Source organism: Brachionichthys hirsutus, chromosome 20, assembly GCF_040956055.1.
Source record: "Brachionichthys hirsutus isolate HB-005 chromosome 20, CSIRO-AGI_Bhir_v1, whole genome shotgun sequence".
Classification (NCBI taxonomy): domain Eukaryota; kingdom Metazoa; phylum Chordata; class Actinopteri; order Lophiiformes; family Brachionichthyidae; genus Brachionichthys; species Brachionichthys hirsutus.
In genome coordinates, this window is record NC_090916.1 from 6,248,486 (window position 1) to 6,267,662 (window position 19,177).

General features: G+C 48.6%; 3 protein-coding genes across 3 annotated transcripts; all 3 read left to right on the forward strand.

Annotated features, from left to right (window-relative positions):
* The first annotated feature begins 1,288 nt into the window (after positions 1 to 1,288).
* LOC137909562 (thrombomodulin-like) lies at positions 1,289 to 2,881 on the forward strand. Its single transcript, XM_068754025.1, has one exon. The coding sequence runs from the start codon at positions 1,289 to 1,291 to the stop codon at positions 2,879 to 2,881; it is 1,593 nt and encodes a 530-aa protein (XP_068610126.1).
* Positions 2,882 to 4,455: 1,574 nt separating this feature from the next.
* Positions 4,456 to 13,752, forward strand: LOC137909439 (thrombomodulin-like). Its single transcript, XM_068753900.1, has 2 exons — positions 4,456 to 4,887; positions 12,103 to 13,752. The coding sequence occupies exons 1-2, from the start codon at positions 4,456 to 4,458 to the stop codon at positions 13,363 to 13,365; spliced, it is 1,695 nt and encodes a 564-aa protein (XP_068610001.1). The 3' UTR covers positions 13,366 to 13,752.
* A 233-nt stretch (positions 13,753 to 13,985) lies between these two features.
* LOC137909573 (toll-like receptor 5) lies at positions 13,986 to 18,558 on the forward strand. The gene is made up of 5 exons (XM_068754036.1): positions 13,986 to 14,147; positions 14,836 to 14,895; positions 15,092 to 17,381; positions 17,910 to 17,998; positions 18,231 to 18,558. Exons 1-5 carry the CDS (start codon positions 14,049 to 14,051, stop codon positions 18,474 to 18,476), a joined length of 2,784 nt encoding a protein of 927 aa, XP_068610137.1. The 5' UTR covers positions 13,986 to 14,048; the 3' UTR covers positions 18,477 to 18,558.
* Positions 18,559 to 19,177: the final 619 nt, after the last annotated feature.

Genomic DNA, 19,177 nt, shown 5'->3' on the forward strand with positions numbered 1-19,177 from the left:
ACGGGACCTTCTCTCTCATCTCTACCGCTTTTGGGCGGGAGCCAATCAGATGTGATTGCATTCCTTCAGATCTGCTCAACCAAAACTCCACTCCGGAAAATAAGTGTATGCAAATATGTAATGTAGCTCTTGTCACATTTTGTTCCGGTTCCCTGCAGGAACTGAATCCGGCCCTCTTGTTCTTGTTTCCTCTTGCTAATCTATAGTCATTTTCCACCCTCGAGAAAAGAATGGAAGGGGAGGCGATGTTTAACGGTAAAACGGTGACGACTGGTTTATGTTTAGCATCGATTAGACAATGCTGTCTCTACTCTGGAGTTATTATTAGGATTATTAGGAAGTTTCTCCACCTTCTGTGATTCACTGTCCCTCCTTAGAAACTTTGTCTTCGGAAGTCGGGCTGCATTTCAAATTTTACTCTGAAGTAATTGAGGAAAATACGGCATACAGTTTTTTATTTAAAAAGAAAACAGGCAAAAATACTCAATTGAGCTTCTTTATTTTTATTTAACTCATTACTGTGTTCAAATAGGTGATTGGTGGAAAGATCAAACTAGATCGATACGTTCTACTAGATAACAAAGATAGTGCCGATTCGTCTCTGTAGTCTGTTTTTGTTTATAATATTTTATAATATTACATAATGGGGCGAGGCTAATGACGTAATGCGTAGCTCTGACAGCAGAGCTTAGCGAAGGGTCTGTTTAAATCAAGAGTTAAAAATGTCTATTCAAGATAATCCTGCACCCTCAGGGCAGGTTTGGCATTCATCAGGAAAGGCGGACCAGACAAATGCCCCCCCCCCCAACATAAAAAAAACACATCAAAGAACTGGAGGACGGGGGGGGGCTCATTTTGTTCCATTTTGCACGTGATGGCTGCTTGGTGGAGGTCTCTCGTGTGAAAACACGGGAGGAGTCACTCATGAGGGAATGGGATTCTGCATCATCCTCTTATTGGAGTCCATGTTCCTTGTGCGTAAAAGTGCGTTCTCGGTACGTGTGTGTGTGTGTGTGTGTGTGTGTGTGTGTGTGTGTGTGTGTGCGTGTGTGTGGGCCAGTCTCTGTGCGCGATAAGAAGTTTGGTCAAGGGGGTTGAGCAATCAGACCGGAGCTTAAACCAGTGGCCAGGATCTGACTTCCTTCCTCCACTGACCCGACAAAAAAGAAAAAGAAAAGAAAAACAGTCGGAGGCTTTTATAAATGGAGACTATATTCATGGTCCAGTGTCAGTTTTGGATTGTCGAGCGCAGAGGTTTACACCAACCAGCTTCTCTAACGTCGACGTCATGATCCGATCATCGAACGCGCTCCTGGTTTGCGCGCTTTTCCTCTGCTGCCTGGAGGAAGCCGTCCTCTCTGCGCACGGACGCTGCAGCGGGAATCAATGTTTTGCGCTTTTCCAGGAGTCCGTTGACTTTCCGGGCGCGCAGAAAAGGTGCAAAGACTCGGGTGGGCGGTTGTTAACGTTCACCCCCGACAACGTTTTGACGCTTCTCCCCAGGGGACTCCGCGGTAGTTACTGGGTGGAACCGCGTAACAATGGCAGAACCGCGGAGGAGGAGGAGGCAGGTCTCCAGCAATGCTCCTGCGTCTCGGTGTCGATGGAACAGAACGCGACCGCGCAAAGGGAGCCGTGCAGCAAAAACCTGGACGGATTCCTGTGCCAATATGCGTCGGAGGAGCAATGCGGCGGCTTGCAGGCGGGCGGAGGGTTACAGGTGAAGTACACCGCCCCGATGGGCTTCGAGATAAGAGACTCCCGAACGTTTCCACAAGGAACCATCGCCGTGGCGGGAAAGGTTGGCGCCGGTTTCCCGGACTCCAAGCACGTGTGTTTCACGCTTGCGTGGATGAAAGCTCCGTGGACCTGCGAGGTGTTCCACGGCGGCTGCGAACACGGCTGCGACTCCACCACGCACGACTGCGTGTGTCCCGCGGGGCAGTCGCTCCATCCCAACCGGATCACGTGCGCCGCAGACCCGTGCGCCAGCTGCGCGCACGAGTGCGACAAAGGCTACCGCCGCGCGAAGGACGGGAAGGGCTGCGAGGACGTGGACGAGTGCGCGGAGGGCAACCCGTGCACGAGCGACGGGGAGGAGTGCGCGAACACCGCGGGCGACTTCGAGTGCCGGTGCGGAGACGGCTTCGAGGAGGAGGACGGCGCGTGCGTGGACGTCAGCGTCTGCCAGAGGTGCGAGCACATGCTGTGCGACAAAGTCAACGGCGTGTACCGGTGCGTGTGCAGGAAGGGCTTCAGGGTGTCGCGCGCAGACAGCACCAGGTGCGAGCTGAACTGCACGGAGCGACGCTGTCCGGCGTCGTGCGTCCTCAACCCGCACGGCAACCAGCTGCACCAGTGCTTCTGCCCCGACGGCTACATCGTAGACATGGACGGCGGCGCGCCCACCTGCTACGACATCGACGAGTGCGCGCTCGAGAAGCAGTGCGATCACAGGTGCGAGAACTTCTTCGGCGGTTACAAATGTTCGTGCGACGAAGGGTTCGCGCTGCGCAAAGAGTACATGTGCGTCGCCGTCCGAGATGAGGAAGAGGAAGGGGAGGAGGAGGAGGAGGAGGAGGAGGAGGAGGACGCATCGGGCTCGGCCGCTCCGCATGCAAAACCGGCCAGCATCCACCCTGCAGAGGTGCCTCCGTACATCAGGACCGGCAGCATCCTGGGCATCACCGCGTGCGCGCTGCTGGCTGTCGCGCTGCTGTTGTTCCTGATCCAACATTCGGCGAGGCGCTGCGGCAGCTTTCAGCTCCCCGCCATCAAACACTCGAACCTGGACATGTTCTACCTGCAGCAGGTGCACACAGAGACCTACAAGAGGCTGTCTCTGGACAAGCAGATTAAAAACGACGCACAAATACTGTAGTCGCGCCTGCAAGGGTGGATGCTGCCGTTCCACACTGGCACAAGGTTATAATGCCAAAAGCTGTTTGGGAAATGACTATTCAAGATATTTATGATATATATATACATTTTTTTTTTACAAGATTTGTAAAAAATGTGAACCAACCAGGAAGCAAAGGAGATGAAAGTCTATCATTCTAATGTCGTATTTTTAAACTCCAACAATCACATGCATGCTTTTTATGTCACTATGCACATCATAGTAGTAGAATGCATTGAATGTGTAATAGATTACTCTTTGGACGATACCTTTTATGTCCCCAGAAATAGAAACCAATGACTTTAGTTTTAAATTCCAATTTGTCTTCTTTATTTTTTGTAGATAAATATCATAAATAAGATGGAGCTTTGCAAAACAAACTTCAATCTTAATGGTACTAAACAAGTATATTGTTCCAGTATTCACTGTATATTCGGGTTCACAATATTTTTTCAGCATCAGAGGAATGTCAGCTTCCTGTAAATAATAGAACATTCCACATGCAGGCTGAAACGCACTGCGTTTGTGACCTCTCTTACGTTAAGTCACAGTGAATACCTTGATGGACCATTTTCACGTGCATAAATCTGTCAATCAATCATTTAAAAAAATATTCTGAAATGGAGCGAACTTGTTTTGGTGCCGGAGATAAACTTTGTTCCGTCTCAGATGTGAGGAAAGGCTCTGCAGAGCGTAAAGTATATAGAAACATCTTATTCTCAGCGTTTCCTGCAACAAGATAAACTTTAGCCGAGTTTGTGACACTGAATATCCTGATGTGCTGCTATAAAGTCTCTGAAATGATCCACGTCTGTATGTTGAATGTTAAGTGAGTGATAAATTAAAAGACTGAAAGCTATAAGACCTGTGTTGTTGTTTTTTTAATTCTATCAAGAGTGGACGTTAAATGAATATTCTCATGTTTCCTTGTGAATCTGAAGTAAACCTTCCTTTTAAATTCCACTTCCGTTACTGAACCACAATAACAGCTGGATCGTAAACGCTGAGCTGAAACGCGCTCGCATTTATAACGCAGTTATTCTCCCAACCTGGACTTTCCATTGCAGAGAACAGGTCTGTAATTACGCTTAACGAGCGTTCACAGAGTCTAAAACGTTATTCGTGGTAAAGATTCGTTATAACGGGAATAATAATAATAATAATAAAAAACCGTGATGATCGTGCGTAAACGGAGAGACCGTGCGTAACGATGGAACACTGGACTTCTTGGCTGAACAGTTCGTGAAGTTGATTTGGGAGGAGCTACTGCGAACTGGGGGCGTTTTGGTAGAAGCCCCCCTTGCGTGCGCGCGGCTTTGTTACGTCCGCGCGTAAAGGCCGTGCGTCTGCCTAATTTGGGGGGGGGGTGGTCCGCCGCGCAGAGAGGAGACAGTTTGTGAAGCAGCAGCACTGCAGGCTGACTTGAGAGACTTCCTTCCTCCGCCGGGGCTCCAAACATGGAGTCGAGGGCTTATAAATACGCGCAAAACACTTTCTCCTCCAAACGAACCGACAAGAACTCCAGAACTTAAACCGACACAACGCGGGGTTCCGACATGAAGGGCGTTACGCGCCTGTTGCGCGTCCTGTTGACCCTCCTGATGATGGGACGAGCCGGCGGGATCGCGCCGAGCGGCGGCTACTGCGTCGGGAACCAGTGCGTCACCGTCTTCCAACATCCCAGCGACTTCCAGAGCGCAGAGGCGGCATGCGTGGAGCGAGGCGGCTACCTGGCGACGGTGCGCTCGACTGTAGCCCGCGATGTGGTTTTTATCCTGCTGGCGACCCGTCCGGGCCGGTTCTGGATCGGTTTGCACCGACCGACCGGCTGTCCGGACGCCGCCGCGGAGCTGCGAGGCTTTCGGTGGGTGACCGGAGACAACCGGAGCGACTACACCGGCTGGGCGACGACCTTCGACGGCGGCTGCTCCTCTCCTCGCTGCGTCTCCGTTTCAGCGGAAGACGTTGAATGGAACCCGGTTCCGTGTGTTACGGGGAGCACAAAGGGACAAGCACAATGACGAAGGGTTACCAGCATTTATTACAAAATGACAGGTGGGAAGTCACTCTTCACTTTATCCCGTATTGCCTGCCAGTCCCCAGTCCACCCCGAATAGCACCGCACTACAAGGCGGAAGAAACCCGCAACGTCAACACTCCAACTCACTGCAAACTTAAAAGCAACACACCACAAACCCATGCACTAATAAAACCACACGTAAAAATAGGATCGGGTATGGTGGGTATTGGAGTGCTAACGGGATACAAGGGAGGGAAGTGACAAAAGAAAAGAAAAGAATGAAACAAAAGAATAAACAAACAAAAATAAAAATAGGTAAGAGAGTTAGTCCGCTCGTACAAGCTTACACAATAAACAAAACACAGATGTACGACACTGAGCGGACTAACTCAAAACAAAACTCGAACTAAACTTAATACAAAAAGACAGCAGGCAGCGGCGACATGAACACTGAAACAACCAAAACAAATACAACATTATTATTTGTTAAAACACATTTAATAAGATATGCCTAAAACTTTAAAAGACCGCATACCTGAGGCGTCGTTCTCCCACGCCCAGTCATTCAACCCTTACGAATCCGAGCTCAAATCACTCCGGTCTTCAACAGACCCTATCAAATAAAACACACTTAAAACCTAAAACATGATATATAAAATCAACATATTAAAATATTCACCGAAGTAAAACACATTTAAAACCTAAAACATGATATATAAAAACATATTAAAATATTCACCGGCTTAGCTCATCAAATGCTTCGACCATGCATGTGGGCCCAGCAAACAATCTGGTCACCCGACAGGAAATTGGCATCACCTTGGCCAATAGCCGCTCCCTTTTTAAGGAGAAGCGCCCCAGGAGAGGGCGACACCCTGTGGTGGCCTCCAGCACCTTCACCCTGTGGTGTCCCCTGCTACATTCCTCCCCCTCAGCGTGCATCGGCGACCCGACGATGTACTCAATCAGCAAGTTATTCAAGGCTTGACCTGCACCGACTGAGGCAGTCGATGCGGATTTGAATGCTGCCCAGCCGTTCTCCTCTCCGACCTCCTAGGCCCAGAAACTAAAGATGTGTCAGTTTCTCCCATGGGTTCTTGGTCTGAAAGAACCTGATCCGACACATTTCCAGCATTACAGTTTCCGCTCTCTGATCCAGGGAGGGATTTGAGTTCATCCTGATCTATGACAACATTGGTTGGGTCACCATCAAAGGGAGGATTCTCGTCAGAGGGAGGATTCTCTATCCCCCCGGCTCCAGTCTCCTCCGCCCCTCTACTTTCAGGCACACTCCTCATCTCAGCCCTATGTATCTGTCGCAGAGGACCGTCCTGACCTGCAGGTGCTATAGAATACACTACTCCTCGAGCCGGAGGTGGATGGACTATTTGATATGGAGCTGGGTCCCAAAAGTCCTGAATCTTATTCCGACCCCTAACAGCATGATTTCGTGTGTATACTAGATCTCCCTGCTCAAAATCCGGTGCCACAGGTACATCCTGCTTCCTTGAGTCCCTCTGAGCCACTTTATCATCCACCCTTCGTTGTACCATCTCATAGGCTGCCGCTAGAGATTTTTGGTGTTCTTCTACCCACTCTTCCATAGGAAGGTCCTCCTCCTGGTTGTTTCCAACAAGAGAGTCAATGGGCAGCTGTGGCTCCCGCCCAAACATTAAAAAATATGGTGTCCTGCCAGTAGTTTGGTGTACAGCGGTGTTGTACGCAAATGTCACTTGTGCAAGATGGCGAGGCCACCTGCGTTTCTGTTCCGGTGGCAGGGTACGCAACAAATCATGCAAAGTGCGATTGAAGCGCTCACACTGGCCATTCCCCTGGGGGTGGTATGGTGTAGTGCGGCTTTTCTCGATTTTATATAACCTGCAGAGCTGCTGAACCAAACTACTCTCAAAATTCCTTCCTTGGTCCGAATGAATGCGACCCGGGACACCAAAAACCTGAAACCAATTTTTTACTAATACCTCTGCAACTGTACTAGCCCGCTGGTCTTTAGTAGGGACAGTTTGCGTGTATTTAGAGAAAACGTCCGTCATTACAAGGACATTTTCCCTGCCGTCAGTGGAGAGCTCTAAAACTGTAAAATCTATTGCCAGAATCTCATGAGGCCGTGACGCCTTGACTGTGCCCATGTACGTTTTGACTTTTGGCTGCACAGCTTTCGACAACACGCACCTTTCACAGGTTTTACACCACCTCTCTATATCAGAGTACATATTTGGCCAGTAGTGACGAGCACGCACCAACTGAAAAGTCCTTTCTATGCCTTGATGACCTTGCCCATCGTGAAGGGAGCGAAGAATGTTTTCTTGCAAACACTGGGGCAATACAAGTTGCTCAAGCTCAGCCTGTCCATCCGGGGTACAAACACGGCGATAGAGCACCGACTCTCTCTCTCTAAGACGACCCCACTGCCTTATCAACTCCCTGGTGCCCTTGGTAAACTTATTACGCTCCCTAGCATCAGGCATCCCACCTCTCTCCCAACACTCCAAAAAAGGGCCAATATTAGGATCCTGATGTTGGAGTGTGACAAGATCAGACCTTAATAACCCAGGCAGTGTACTGATCTCTTCCTGCAGCCCCAGGACCCCTTCAACAACATCAGAGCTAGTCTCAGACTCCCCTAAAACGGCATGTTGGCGGGACAACGCATCCGCATTAGTATTTTGTGAGCCGGGACGGTATTTCAGTGTGAGGTCAAAGACTGCCAACTCGGAGGCCCATCTCTGCTCCGTCGCCCCAAGCTTTGCTGTGGCCAAATGACTTAGTGGATTATTATCCGTGAAAACTGTACATTTATTTCCCAGCAGGTAATCCCTGAATTTTTCCGTTACAGCCCACTTCAGCGCCACCAACTCCAACTTCATGGAACTGTAATTTTTCATGTTCCGCTCCGTGGGCTTTAGGCTACGGCTCGCAAAAGCTATAGGACGACGCTTACCCTCATGCTCCTGGGAGAGAACAGCTCCTAACCCTCCGTGGCTGGCATCTACTTCCAACACAAAAGGTTTCTGGAAGTCTGCATAAGCAAGAACAGGTGTGGTGATTAATGCATTCTTAAGAGTCTGAAAACTCTGCTCACATTCTGCATCCCAAACTTCGCTCAAAGGTTTTTTTGGCGTTTTTCCTTTCCTGCCAGGAGGGAGGAGCCTAGCCACTAATCGATTTAAGGGGGAAGCCATGTTAGAAAATCCTCCCATAAATCTCCTATAGTAGCTGGCAAATCCCAAAAATGAGCGAAGCTCGGCCAGGTTAACAGGACGCTTCCAGTCACGCACCACAGCTACCTTCTCCGGATCAGTAGAAACCCCCTCAGCTGACACCACATGGCCCAGGTACTTTACACGTTTTTGGAAAAAGTGGCACTTTGAAAGCTTCACCTTCAACCCTTGTGTTTTGAGTCGAGAAAAAACCTGGTCTAATCGTTGCAGATGTTGCTCTACAGATGATGAAAAAACAATAACATCGTCCAGGTATAACAACAGAGACTGATGACGGCAGTCTCCAAACAGGCGCTCCATGAGACGCTGAAATGTACTTGGCGCATTACATAATCCAAATGGCATACGATTAAACTCAAACAATCCGAAAGGTGTACAGAATGCAGTTTTTGCCTTATCTTTCTCCGCCATCTCAACTTGACTGTACCCACTTGCCAAGTCCAGGGTTGTAAACCACTGGGCCCCGCCCAAAGCATCAAGGGATTCATCAATTCTAGGTAAGGGAAACGCATCCTTCCTAGTTCTGGCATTCAATTGCCTGTAATCGACACACATCCGTAAGGAGCCATCTTTCTTCTGTACCAACACAATTGGTGATGCATACGGACTACTACTTTCTCTAATAATGTGGCTCTGTAAAAGTTGTTGAACGTGGGAACGTGCCAAATCATATTGGGAAGGGGGAATGCGTCTATAGGGCTGCCGTACTGGTGTTTCATCCAATAGTGGGATTTCATGTTTTATTAAGTTGGTACTGCCCACATCTAGGTCATTCCTTGCAAACACTTGGTTGTACTTTAATAACAAATCGCTGGCTTGCTTTTTTGCCTTCCCTTGCAGATTTTCAAACTCTGGCCAATCCAATACAGTGTCGTCGACAGTAATCTCCTGACTGGACACATATGCCATGCAACTCTGAGAGTCAATGGAAACCTGTATATGCGGGTCGGCCGATACAACAGTGGCTGTTTGAACCGTAGCAACAACTCTTCGAGGTGTCAACCATACGTCTGTTTTACCCACATTAGTAATGGGGACAAATGCCTTGCCCTTTTCTGCCTTTACTAAAGAGGGAGAAACCAATAGCCCCTCAGGTAAACTGCCCTCTCCAGGACCAAGAGGCTCTACGAACAGGTCTATGGGTTGGTGTAGAGGCATCTGTGGACATGTTACCGGGACATAACAGAGGCTACCTGCAGGGACGCAGAATGGTTTCTTACCCTGCACTCTGATGGAATAAGGGTCCGGAGAGTTGGCCATGACCTCCATCATCTCGCAGTATCTGAGGGCCAGCCTCCATCCACGAGGGGCTGCTGTGAGCACTGGCGCCTCCCACAGGTCGGGACCATATCTTTTACACAGCTCAACATAAAGAGAGTTCAAGACATTCATTCCCACCACCCCAGGAACATGCGTCTTTTTCTCTTTCATGTAATGGTCGCTCGGATCTTCAACAATCAGTACTCCCAACCGTGGAAGCGTCACACCCAGCACAGTAATATCGAACTCGATATAACCAAGGCACGGGATTCTCAACCCATTTGCAGCCCTCAGACCCAACCAGCCACAGTCTTTGAGTTCTTTATCTGACAAATGAGAAAATCTTTGCTTGAAAGAACTTTCAGTTAGAGTTGTTACCATGGATCCACTATCCAACAAAGAATTTACATTGATCCCACCAAAATCCACCTCCCCCTCCAAGCACTCACCAACCAAAGTAGATACATTTGGACATTTGGACTTGGACTTTGGACTTATACACTCACTAGAGCCCTGCAAAGCCCCCACCAATGTCTGGCTCTGAACACTGGCGGGTTCTAGTTTCCCGATGACTTTGGGAACTGGGTTCCATCTTTAGGATGGATTGTAACCGCAGGACAATTACGTGCAATATGCCCAACTTCGTTGCATCTAAAACAAATTGGTCTTCCATCTGCGGCTTTTGAGGGTCGAAAGTTACGTACTCTTGGGGGAGGTGCACTACTTGGGACCAAGGCCTTCATGACCAATTCCAACTGCGTCTGCTGTGCCTTTAACAACGACACCAGCTCACCAAACTCTGAAGGACGAGACACAGCACTTTCGCAGGAGACAGACATTTCATTTAAGACTGAAGCATTATTGCATTTGGATTTGGGGGACTGATTTTCCTGTTGTGCCATCCATCTTGTGGCTTCACCTCTAACATCTCGTATAGTCCAGTGGGGGTTAGAATTCACTAAATCTCCCAGTCTCATTCTGAGTGCCTGGTCTCTCACCCCATCACAAAACTGGTCACGTAAATCTTTAATTGCAACGTGCACATCAGCTTTGGAAACCTGATCCAGTAAGTCCATTAAAGCATGTGAATAATCAAGGAAAGACTCTCCCTCTAGCTGTTTACGGTTGTAAAATTTACGTTGTAATGTAATACGGGAGTGCATGCAACCATACACTGCCTTAAGAACATCAAAAATGAATTCGACATTCTCTCTTTGAACAGCTGGCAAGAACTTTATCTCTGTACGGGCAGCGCCCTCTAGGTGGTCAAAAACTATTTGGGCACGTTCTTTTTCAGTGCGCCCTCTCGTTTGCACAAAGTCTCTCACTTTCTCAATCCACTCGTCCAGTGTTAGCGCATCGGAACCATCCACTTTACCCGAGAACCGAGGCATTCTTCTGTCCTGCTGCACGTAAATAACAGAGTCTGTGTGTCTCACATTTCGTGCATCTCCACCCGTTGCTCCAGATGAGGTGGAGGGCATTTCTGGATGCGTGGCAGCTTGTGCAGTTCTTAACGTGGCGAGTTCATTCTCCAAGTCCTTGATTCGCTGAGACATGGCCTGTCTGTCCGGCTCCTCCCGAGCCACGCCGCTGTCACTTCCTGAATCCATGCCAACGTCGCAGCGCGATGAGGAATCACTGCGCTGCTGCCGCTCCTGCTGTCTTACCAAACAAAAAAAAAGTCACTTCCCCCTGTTTTGCTTTGTCGACAACGCCAAATGTTACGGGGAGCACAAAGGGACAAGCACAATGACGAAGGGTTACCAGCATTTATTACAAAATGACAGGTGGGAAGTCACTCTTCACTTTATCCCGTATTGCCTGCCAGTCCCCAGTCCACCCCGAATAGCACCGCACTACAAGGCGGAAGAAACCCGCAACGTCAACACTCCAACTCACTGCAAACTTAAAAGCAACACACCACAAACCCATGCACTAATAAAACCACACGTAAAAATAGGATCGGGTATGGTGGGTATTGGAGTGCTAACGGGATACAAGGGAGGGAAGTGACAAAAGAAAAGAAAAGAATGAAACAAAAGAATAAACAAACAAAAATAAAAATAGGTAAGAGAGTTAGTCCGCTCGTACAAGCTTACACAATAAACAAAACACAGATGTACGACACTGAGCGGACTAACTCAAAACAAAACTCGAACTAAACTTAATACAAAAAGACAGCAGGCAGCGGCGACATGAACACTGAAACAACCAAAACAAATACAACATTATTATTTGTTAAAACACATTTAATAAGATATGCCTAAAACTTTAAAAGACCGCATACCTGAGGCGTCGTTCTCCCACGCCCAGTCATTCAACCCTTACGAATCCGAGCTCAAATCACTCCGGTCTTCAACAGACCCTATCAAATAAAACACACTTAAAACCTAAAACATGATATATAAAATCAACATATTAAAATATTCACCGAAGTAAAACACATTTAAAACCTAAAACATGATATATAAAAACATATTAAAATATTCACCGGCTTAGCTCATCAAATGCTTCGACCATGCATGTGGGCCCAGCAAACAATCTGGTCACCCGACAGGAAATTGGCATCACCTTGGCCAATAGCCGCTCCCTTTTTAAGGAGAAGCGCCCCAGGAGAGGGCGACACCCTGTGGTGGCCTCCAGCACCTTCACCCTGTGGTGTCCCCTGCTACACGTGCGAGCGAGCCGAGGGTGGGTTTCTGTGCGAGCACAGCTTCAAGGGAATGTGCGGTAACCTGGAGGTCGGGACGCGGGGGGACGGGACGCGGGAGGACGGGACGCGGGAGGACGTGTCCTACGAGGTGTCCACGCTGGGGTTCGAGAGCGCGGACACGCTGTCCCTGCCTCCGGGAAGCGTCGCCATCACAAATCCGTGGGGGGTGAAATTCATCTGCTTCTCTGGACGGTGGCTTCCAGCGCCCTGGAGCTGCGAGATACGAGACGGCGGGTGCGCGTACAAGTGCGCGACGGACCCCAAGCACGCGCCCTCCTGCTACTGCGCGCCGGGGCGCGCCGTGAACCCGAGGAATAACGTCACCTGCGAAGAAGCCGCAGAGGACCCCTGCCTCCTCCTGCGGTGCGCGCACGCGTGCTACAAAACCGGGGACGGCTACGCGTGCACGTGCGACCACGGCTTTAAGCTGGCGCAGGACGGGAGGGCGTGCGTGGACGTCAACGACTGCGCGGACGAGCGGCAGTGTCCCCGGGAGAACTTCGCGTGCGTCAACACCGTCGGCGGGTTCCAGTGCGTCTGCGAGGATGGATTCCGGTTGACCGGCGACCAGTGCGTCGACGTGGACGAGTGCACGTCCGCGCCGTGCGAGCACGTGTGCGCGAACACCCCGGGCGGCTTCCATTGTTCCTGCTACGATGGATACAAAGAAGACCCAAAGTCACCGACCAAGTGCGAACTTTTTTGCGCGGACGCGGAGTGCGCGGCGGTGTGCGACCCGAACGACGGCGCCGTTTGTTTCTGCCCCTTGGGGTACATATTAGAGGAGAGGTCAAAGGCCAACGCGTGCATGGACATAGACGAGTGCGCGTTCGGCTACTGCGACCAGGAGTGCGAAAACGCATTCGGCAGCTACGCGTGCGCGTGCTCTCCGGGATACACGCTCGTTAACGGATACAGGTGCGTGAAAAACGACGACGACGCGGACGCGGACGGAGGGACGGCGGAGGGCTCCGGCGCGAGCACGATGCCGAACTACGTCATCACATCCAGGCGTCCGGCTGTGCCGCATCCGGAGCCGACGCGGCAGCCGTCGGAGCTCTCGGTGGGGGGCCTCGTGGGCATCATCGTGGCCACCGTGCTCGTTGTCGTGTCCGTGGTATTTCTGGCGCACTGCCTTTTCAACGGCGGAGGGAAGATGGAGAGCGCAGAGGCGCGTAAAGCTCCGGAGCGCGACGCGCACGGCTTGCGTCACGTGACGAGTAACACCTGAAGGAGCGTTGCAGGACATGAAAGGTGGACATGAAAGGAAAGTGGAGCCAGCCAGAGAATTATGAAAATGAAAAATGCGCGCGCGAATGTGTGTTTTTGTGTATGTGTGCGCGCGTGCGTTAGTAGGTCACGCTGGACCTTTATTAAATTATAAAATTGCAAATGACGGCACGTGATTTTTTTTTCTCTCTCGCTCGTCCTTCTCTTCGGACGCAGGCCGGCTGCGCCACCATGTGGCAGGATAACAGAATTACAGTTGCTGAATTCACATCAGTTTACTTTAGAAGGAAACAACAACTATCACGCTGCACGTTTAATACGCGGCATGAAAGTCAAGCTCACGTCGTAACAGTATGTTGAGAGGATATACGATGATGTTCTGATTAAAAAAAAGGATGCAATCTATTTGTTTGTTTGTTTTTTCCTGTGTTTTGCATTGTAATCGAATCAAGTTATTTTATTGACGTTTAACGTGCCATTTAAAAAAACATAAACAAAATTAGAGCTGCAATTGCGGTTGTGAACCGGTAGATGTCGCCACAGATGAATCCCATAACGACACGGTCCGCTGGAACCACATGGTACGGACGCAGCATGGGGTAAGTTGTTTTCAGGGGAGGAACAAGAGATTTGCTCATCCGTTGAGTTGCGACATTCTCCTGTTCAAGCAGACGGGAGTCGGTCATGTTTACTGCGTTATCTGCGGGGAGGAGGTCCCGACTCGGTTCGATCAGAACGCGGAGGGGGTGTCCCCCCCTTAGATTGCGCAACGCTTCCACGCAGGTAAGATTTTCACACCGTGATTGTTATTTTCTGCGATTCACAATGCAGATTTGTGTTCAGGAACAAGAACGAACCAAGTCTCCAGTGACTCTGTGTGTGTGTGTGTGTGTGTGTGTGTGTGTGTGCGTGTGTGTGTGTGTGTGTGTGTGTGTGAGTGTAGGTGTGTGTGTGCGTGTGCGCGCTTTTGCGTGTGTATGTGAAGAAATTTATTCAAATTTAATCCCTGGTTTTTGGCAATGCCATAATCTGATGAACAAAAAAAATCAAATGTTAAATTATTTTATTCTTGATCACATATATTAAAGTTAGTGAACACCTGTTGGTACCGCCCAGATGAAGGGGCTTTATGGGCAGTGGTTAAAGGAGACACGCCCCTTTAAGGGTAATTTATGCATCATAGGATTTATGGATAAAACCGAGATGTACCACTCTAAAAGGTTCGGAGGTTAGCGAAGGCAGACAAAACGGAGAAAAAAAAGTCAAGAACAAAAAACAAACAAAGAAGAAAAGCTTAATGACACACATTAAGAGTGCTGAATGGAGCTTTATTCTTATTAAAGCTCATATCAGGCATGAACGGTTGTGCACCAAACAGCTGGACGCTGAAGCTGCCTAGTGAACCATGAACCTGCTAAAGCAAACAGCCTGCAGCGTGTCCATTTGACTTTCTGACTGGATTTCCTGTTAGGGTGAGGACAAGATGTGGACGCCGGCTCTTCAGTTGGTTTTCATTGGTTTACTCTTCCAGGTATGTAAATGTACGGTGAGGGGGGGGGGGGGTATGGAATAACCATTACCTGGAATCAAGTAAAACAACCCTGTTTATGCTAAGCTAAGATGACCACATTTATTTTACACATAAGAAAGGGCACGGATCACCTTAAGAAGTATATCCAAAAATGTTATTCAGTTCATTTGACTGTAAAGAAACTTCCTACTTGCAGGTAGCCGCATGCTATCATTCGTGTGATGTGCAGCATCTCAGCGTGAATTGCTACGGACGGGGCCTCTACTGGGTCCCCGTTCTATCTCCCAACATCACCCACCTCTATTTGGGGAATAACTACATCGGTGAGATTAACTACACCTCCCTCAGACGCTACGACCAGTTGCTGGACTTAGATCTCGGATACCAGCGAGTGCCGCTCGTCATACGGAATAACGCTCTGCTCAGACAGAGGAAATTGACGCGCTTGGTCCTTGGGTACAATCAAGGCCTTCGGCTGGAGCCGAGGGCTTTCGCAGGACTGTTCAATTTAAAAGAACTTTTTCTAGATTATTGCAAGTTGGGAGACCCCATATTGGCAGAAGAATATCTCGCGCCTCTTTTGTCCCTGGAAACACTCGATCTCTTTGGTAACGAGATAGCGAAACTCCGACCTGGACTGTTCTTTTCAAAACTCAAGAAGTTCACGCAGCTGAACCTCAAACTGAACCAGATCAAAAGGTTATGCGAGGAGGACCTCGTTGGCTTCCGGGGGAAATACTTCTCTCTCCTGAACTTGAACGCAAATAAATTGTACGAAATGAGCAGCGGAGACTTCAACTGGACAAGATGCAGGAACCCTTTCAGAGGGATGGACTTTCACACCCTTGACTTATCCACCAATGGCTTCAGCTTGAATTTAACACGTCAGTTTTTCAAAGCCATAGCGGGGACTCCGATAGCGCATCTCATATTCTCCGGACACCTCGGGAAAGGATTCTCTCACAACAACATCCCCGATCCAGACGAAAGCACGTTTGAAGGTCTCGTGAACAGTACAGTTAAAACTCTAGACCTGGCCGGTAATATGATATTTTGTTTGCTTCGTGCTGTTTTCAGACCTCTGAAGGACGCGGAAACTATAGACGTGTCCAGAAACAAAGTCAATCAGATTAACAGGAATGCCTTTGACGGCCTTCAGCATTTGCGAATGCTCAACCTGTCGTTCAACCTCCTGGGAGAAATATATTCCCACTATTTCACCAACTTGAAAGACCTCAGGGTTTTGGATTTGTCTTACAACCACATTGGCGTGTTAGGATACAAATCCTTCAGCGGTCTTCCAAGTTTGCGCGGATTATTCCTGAGAGGAAACTCGCTGCGAGAGCTGGGCTCCCCTGCGTCGTTGCCAAACTTAACGCACCTTCTTCTTGGCGACAACAGGCTGAGAACGTTGAGTGGGATTTCTAATTTGGGTTTGACCGACACTTATGTGGACGTCACAGACAACAGATTGACCAATTTAGAAGATTTTTATTTCATTTTGTCTTATTTCAATCACCTCAAGATTTTATTCTTTGGTGGCAACTTCATCAAGTGGTGCACGCCCGGCGGGAAACTTTCAGTGCCTCCTAATAGCAGCTTGGAAGTGTTGGATCTTCATGATAGTTCCCTGCAGATCATTTGGACCCAGGGGAAGTGCCTTGACCTGTTTGATCATCTTGAGCATCTCCTCGGTCTTAATATGAGCTTAAACTCACTTGCGACTCTCCCGCAGGGGATTTTCAGCGGTCTCAAATCGATCGCAGAGCTTGACCTATCCTTTAATGCCTTGACGTTCCTGCAGCCCGATGTCTTTCCAGACAGTCTGAAAATACTCTATCTCAAAAGCAATTTCCTCGCCTCGCCAGACCCAATGAATTTCCAGGGACTTGGCTTCCTCAGCCTCGAAGAAAATCGGTTCTACTGCAACTGCGAGCTGGAAGATTTCCTGAAGTGGCTTAACGTGACAAATGTAACGTTCCTGAGCCCAGTTGAGAATTACACGTGTGGCTTTCCGGCTGAAATCCGTGACCTTACTCTGCTGGATTACGCCGCAATCATTGAACCGTGTGAGGAAGACGATGAAAAAGCCGTCCAAGAGCTGAAATTTGCTCTCTTCATTCTTTCTGCACTCATGATCATCGTGGTCATCCTCAGCGGGATCATTTATGCTCGTCTTCGTGGCCAAATATTCATCATCTACAAAAAGGTCCTCGGTAGAGTTGTTGAGGGCCCCAAACCAGCAGCACCTCCTGCTGGCGAGGTGCAGTACGATGCTTTCCTCTGCTTTAGCAACAATGACTACAGGTGGGTGGAGGCTGCGTTGCTGAAGAAGCTGGACAACCAGTTCTCAGAGAGGAACATCTTTCAATGTTGTTTTGAGGCCAGAGACTTCCTACCAGGGCAGGATCATCTTTCCAACATCAGGGATGCCATCTGGGGCAGCAGGAAAACCGTCTGCATCATCTCTAAGGAGTTCCTCAAAGGTACGGCCACACTGGATTTGATCTGGCAGATCAATTAGAAGGTCATGGAATTCTGGAGTTTGTCGTTTTTTTTCCACCTTCCTGTCAAGGAATTGTTTTGAGGTTAGCTGATTTTTTTTTTTTTAAACTGGGAAAAAAGAAAAAAAAAAACTCTGAAGTAAGAAATCTCCTAAGTGTTACTTGTCCAGGAGTCTTGACTTTACCAGGCAACCAGGAGGCATCCTGGTAGTTGTAGGAAGTCGGAGAACCCAAGTTTCTTAATGTTTTAAAATCTTGTCATGTTGGGAAAGTTATAAAAAGTTATATTTAAAAAAATGTTTTTTATCTGGATCTGTACCAAAGTTAAAATGGCTCTTCTTTCTTTTTGAGTAACTTCCCTAACCAGACCCTTAACTGCAGAGTCAGCAAGCTAGCATTCAAGATAGCTGCGTAGTCATACCAAGTCTCCCTGTTTACAATATAAAACAACAAACCCAAGAAAGGTTTGTAGGTTTGAAAGGGAAGTAATTAAATCGTGCATCTTTCTAGACGGCTGGTGTTTGGAGGCGTTCACTTTGGCCCAGGGTCGGATGTTGGAGGAGCTGAAAAACGTCCTGATTATGTTGGTCGTAGGGAAGGTTTGTATGAGGCTGCAAATTTATTTCTTTGCACACATTTTGACAAATCCAATATTCTCTCCTTTTAGTTCTATTCCAGAACTCCACCTGCTCCAGAGGAAAAACCAGGCTTAATGCTAGATGCTCCCCAGCGGTCAACAAACTAGCCTCTATATAACTGTGTCTAATAAGGGCTTCTATAATGCACGTAATTGGAAACTGTCTAAATGCGTCTCCACATTTTCGCCTGAAGGTGGCTCACTACCAGCTGATGAAGTACAACGCAGTCAGAGCTTTCGTCCAGAGGCGCGAGTACCTGACCTGGCCGGAGGACCCACAGGACCTGGAGTGGTTTTATGAGCGGCTCGTCTCACAGATACTCAGAGACACTGCGGTGAAAGACTTTGTGAAGGACAATCGTGATCCAGCACATCCCGGGATCCAACCTCAGGATGGCGGTTTAAGGCTCGAGAACCGCCAACCAGAGGCTGGACTGTGAATCGTTTGAAAACCAACACGGCGCCAATAAGTTTGGACTCAGGGTTCTCAGCAAAAAAAAAATTCAATAAAAAAAAACATTATGCCTCGAAAAAAGTCGTGTCTCACAGCAAGAAGGTCACAGGTTCGAATCCAACTTGGGTGCCGTTCTGTCAGGAGTCTGCGTGGGTTCTCTCCGGGTTCTCCGGCTTCCACCCACCTCCAAAAAACATGCAGTTAAGGTGAATTGGTTACACTACATTGTCCATAGGTGTGAGTGTATGAGTATCAATGAGTGTACAGTTCATTGATCACCACATCAATATTTGCACCAGGGTGTTCCCTCCATTCAGGATGTCGTGGTTCCGTTCTGTCTCAGTGGAGCGAATCTGAGGTTCATTTCAGCTGCGTGTCTGAAAACAGGAAGCTACTGGCTGGAGGACAGCTTCCGTCCTGTTGCCCCCCCCCCCCCCCCCAGCCTTTAGGATCCAGCTGCTGTGAACATTACAGCCAGTCTACGGGCTCCTGCTGCTTATACACTGTGGACAGTCCATTAATCTGAGCCCGGTGCAGCATGAACATCTGTCCAGCCTGCTTTTATTCTGCAGTTTGTCCGGACTTTGCACCAATGTTTTTTTTTTTTTGAATGAGGGGTAGGATTAATAAGATTGGAGGCACAAAAGTGATTATCGGTACCGTATATTATTATGTATAACATCCACT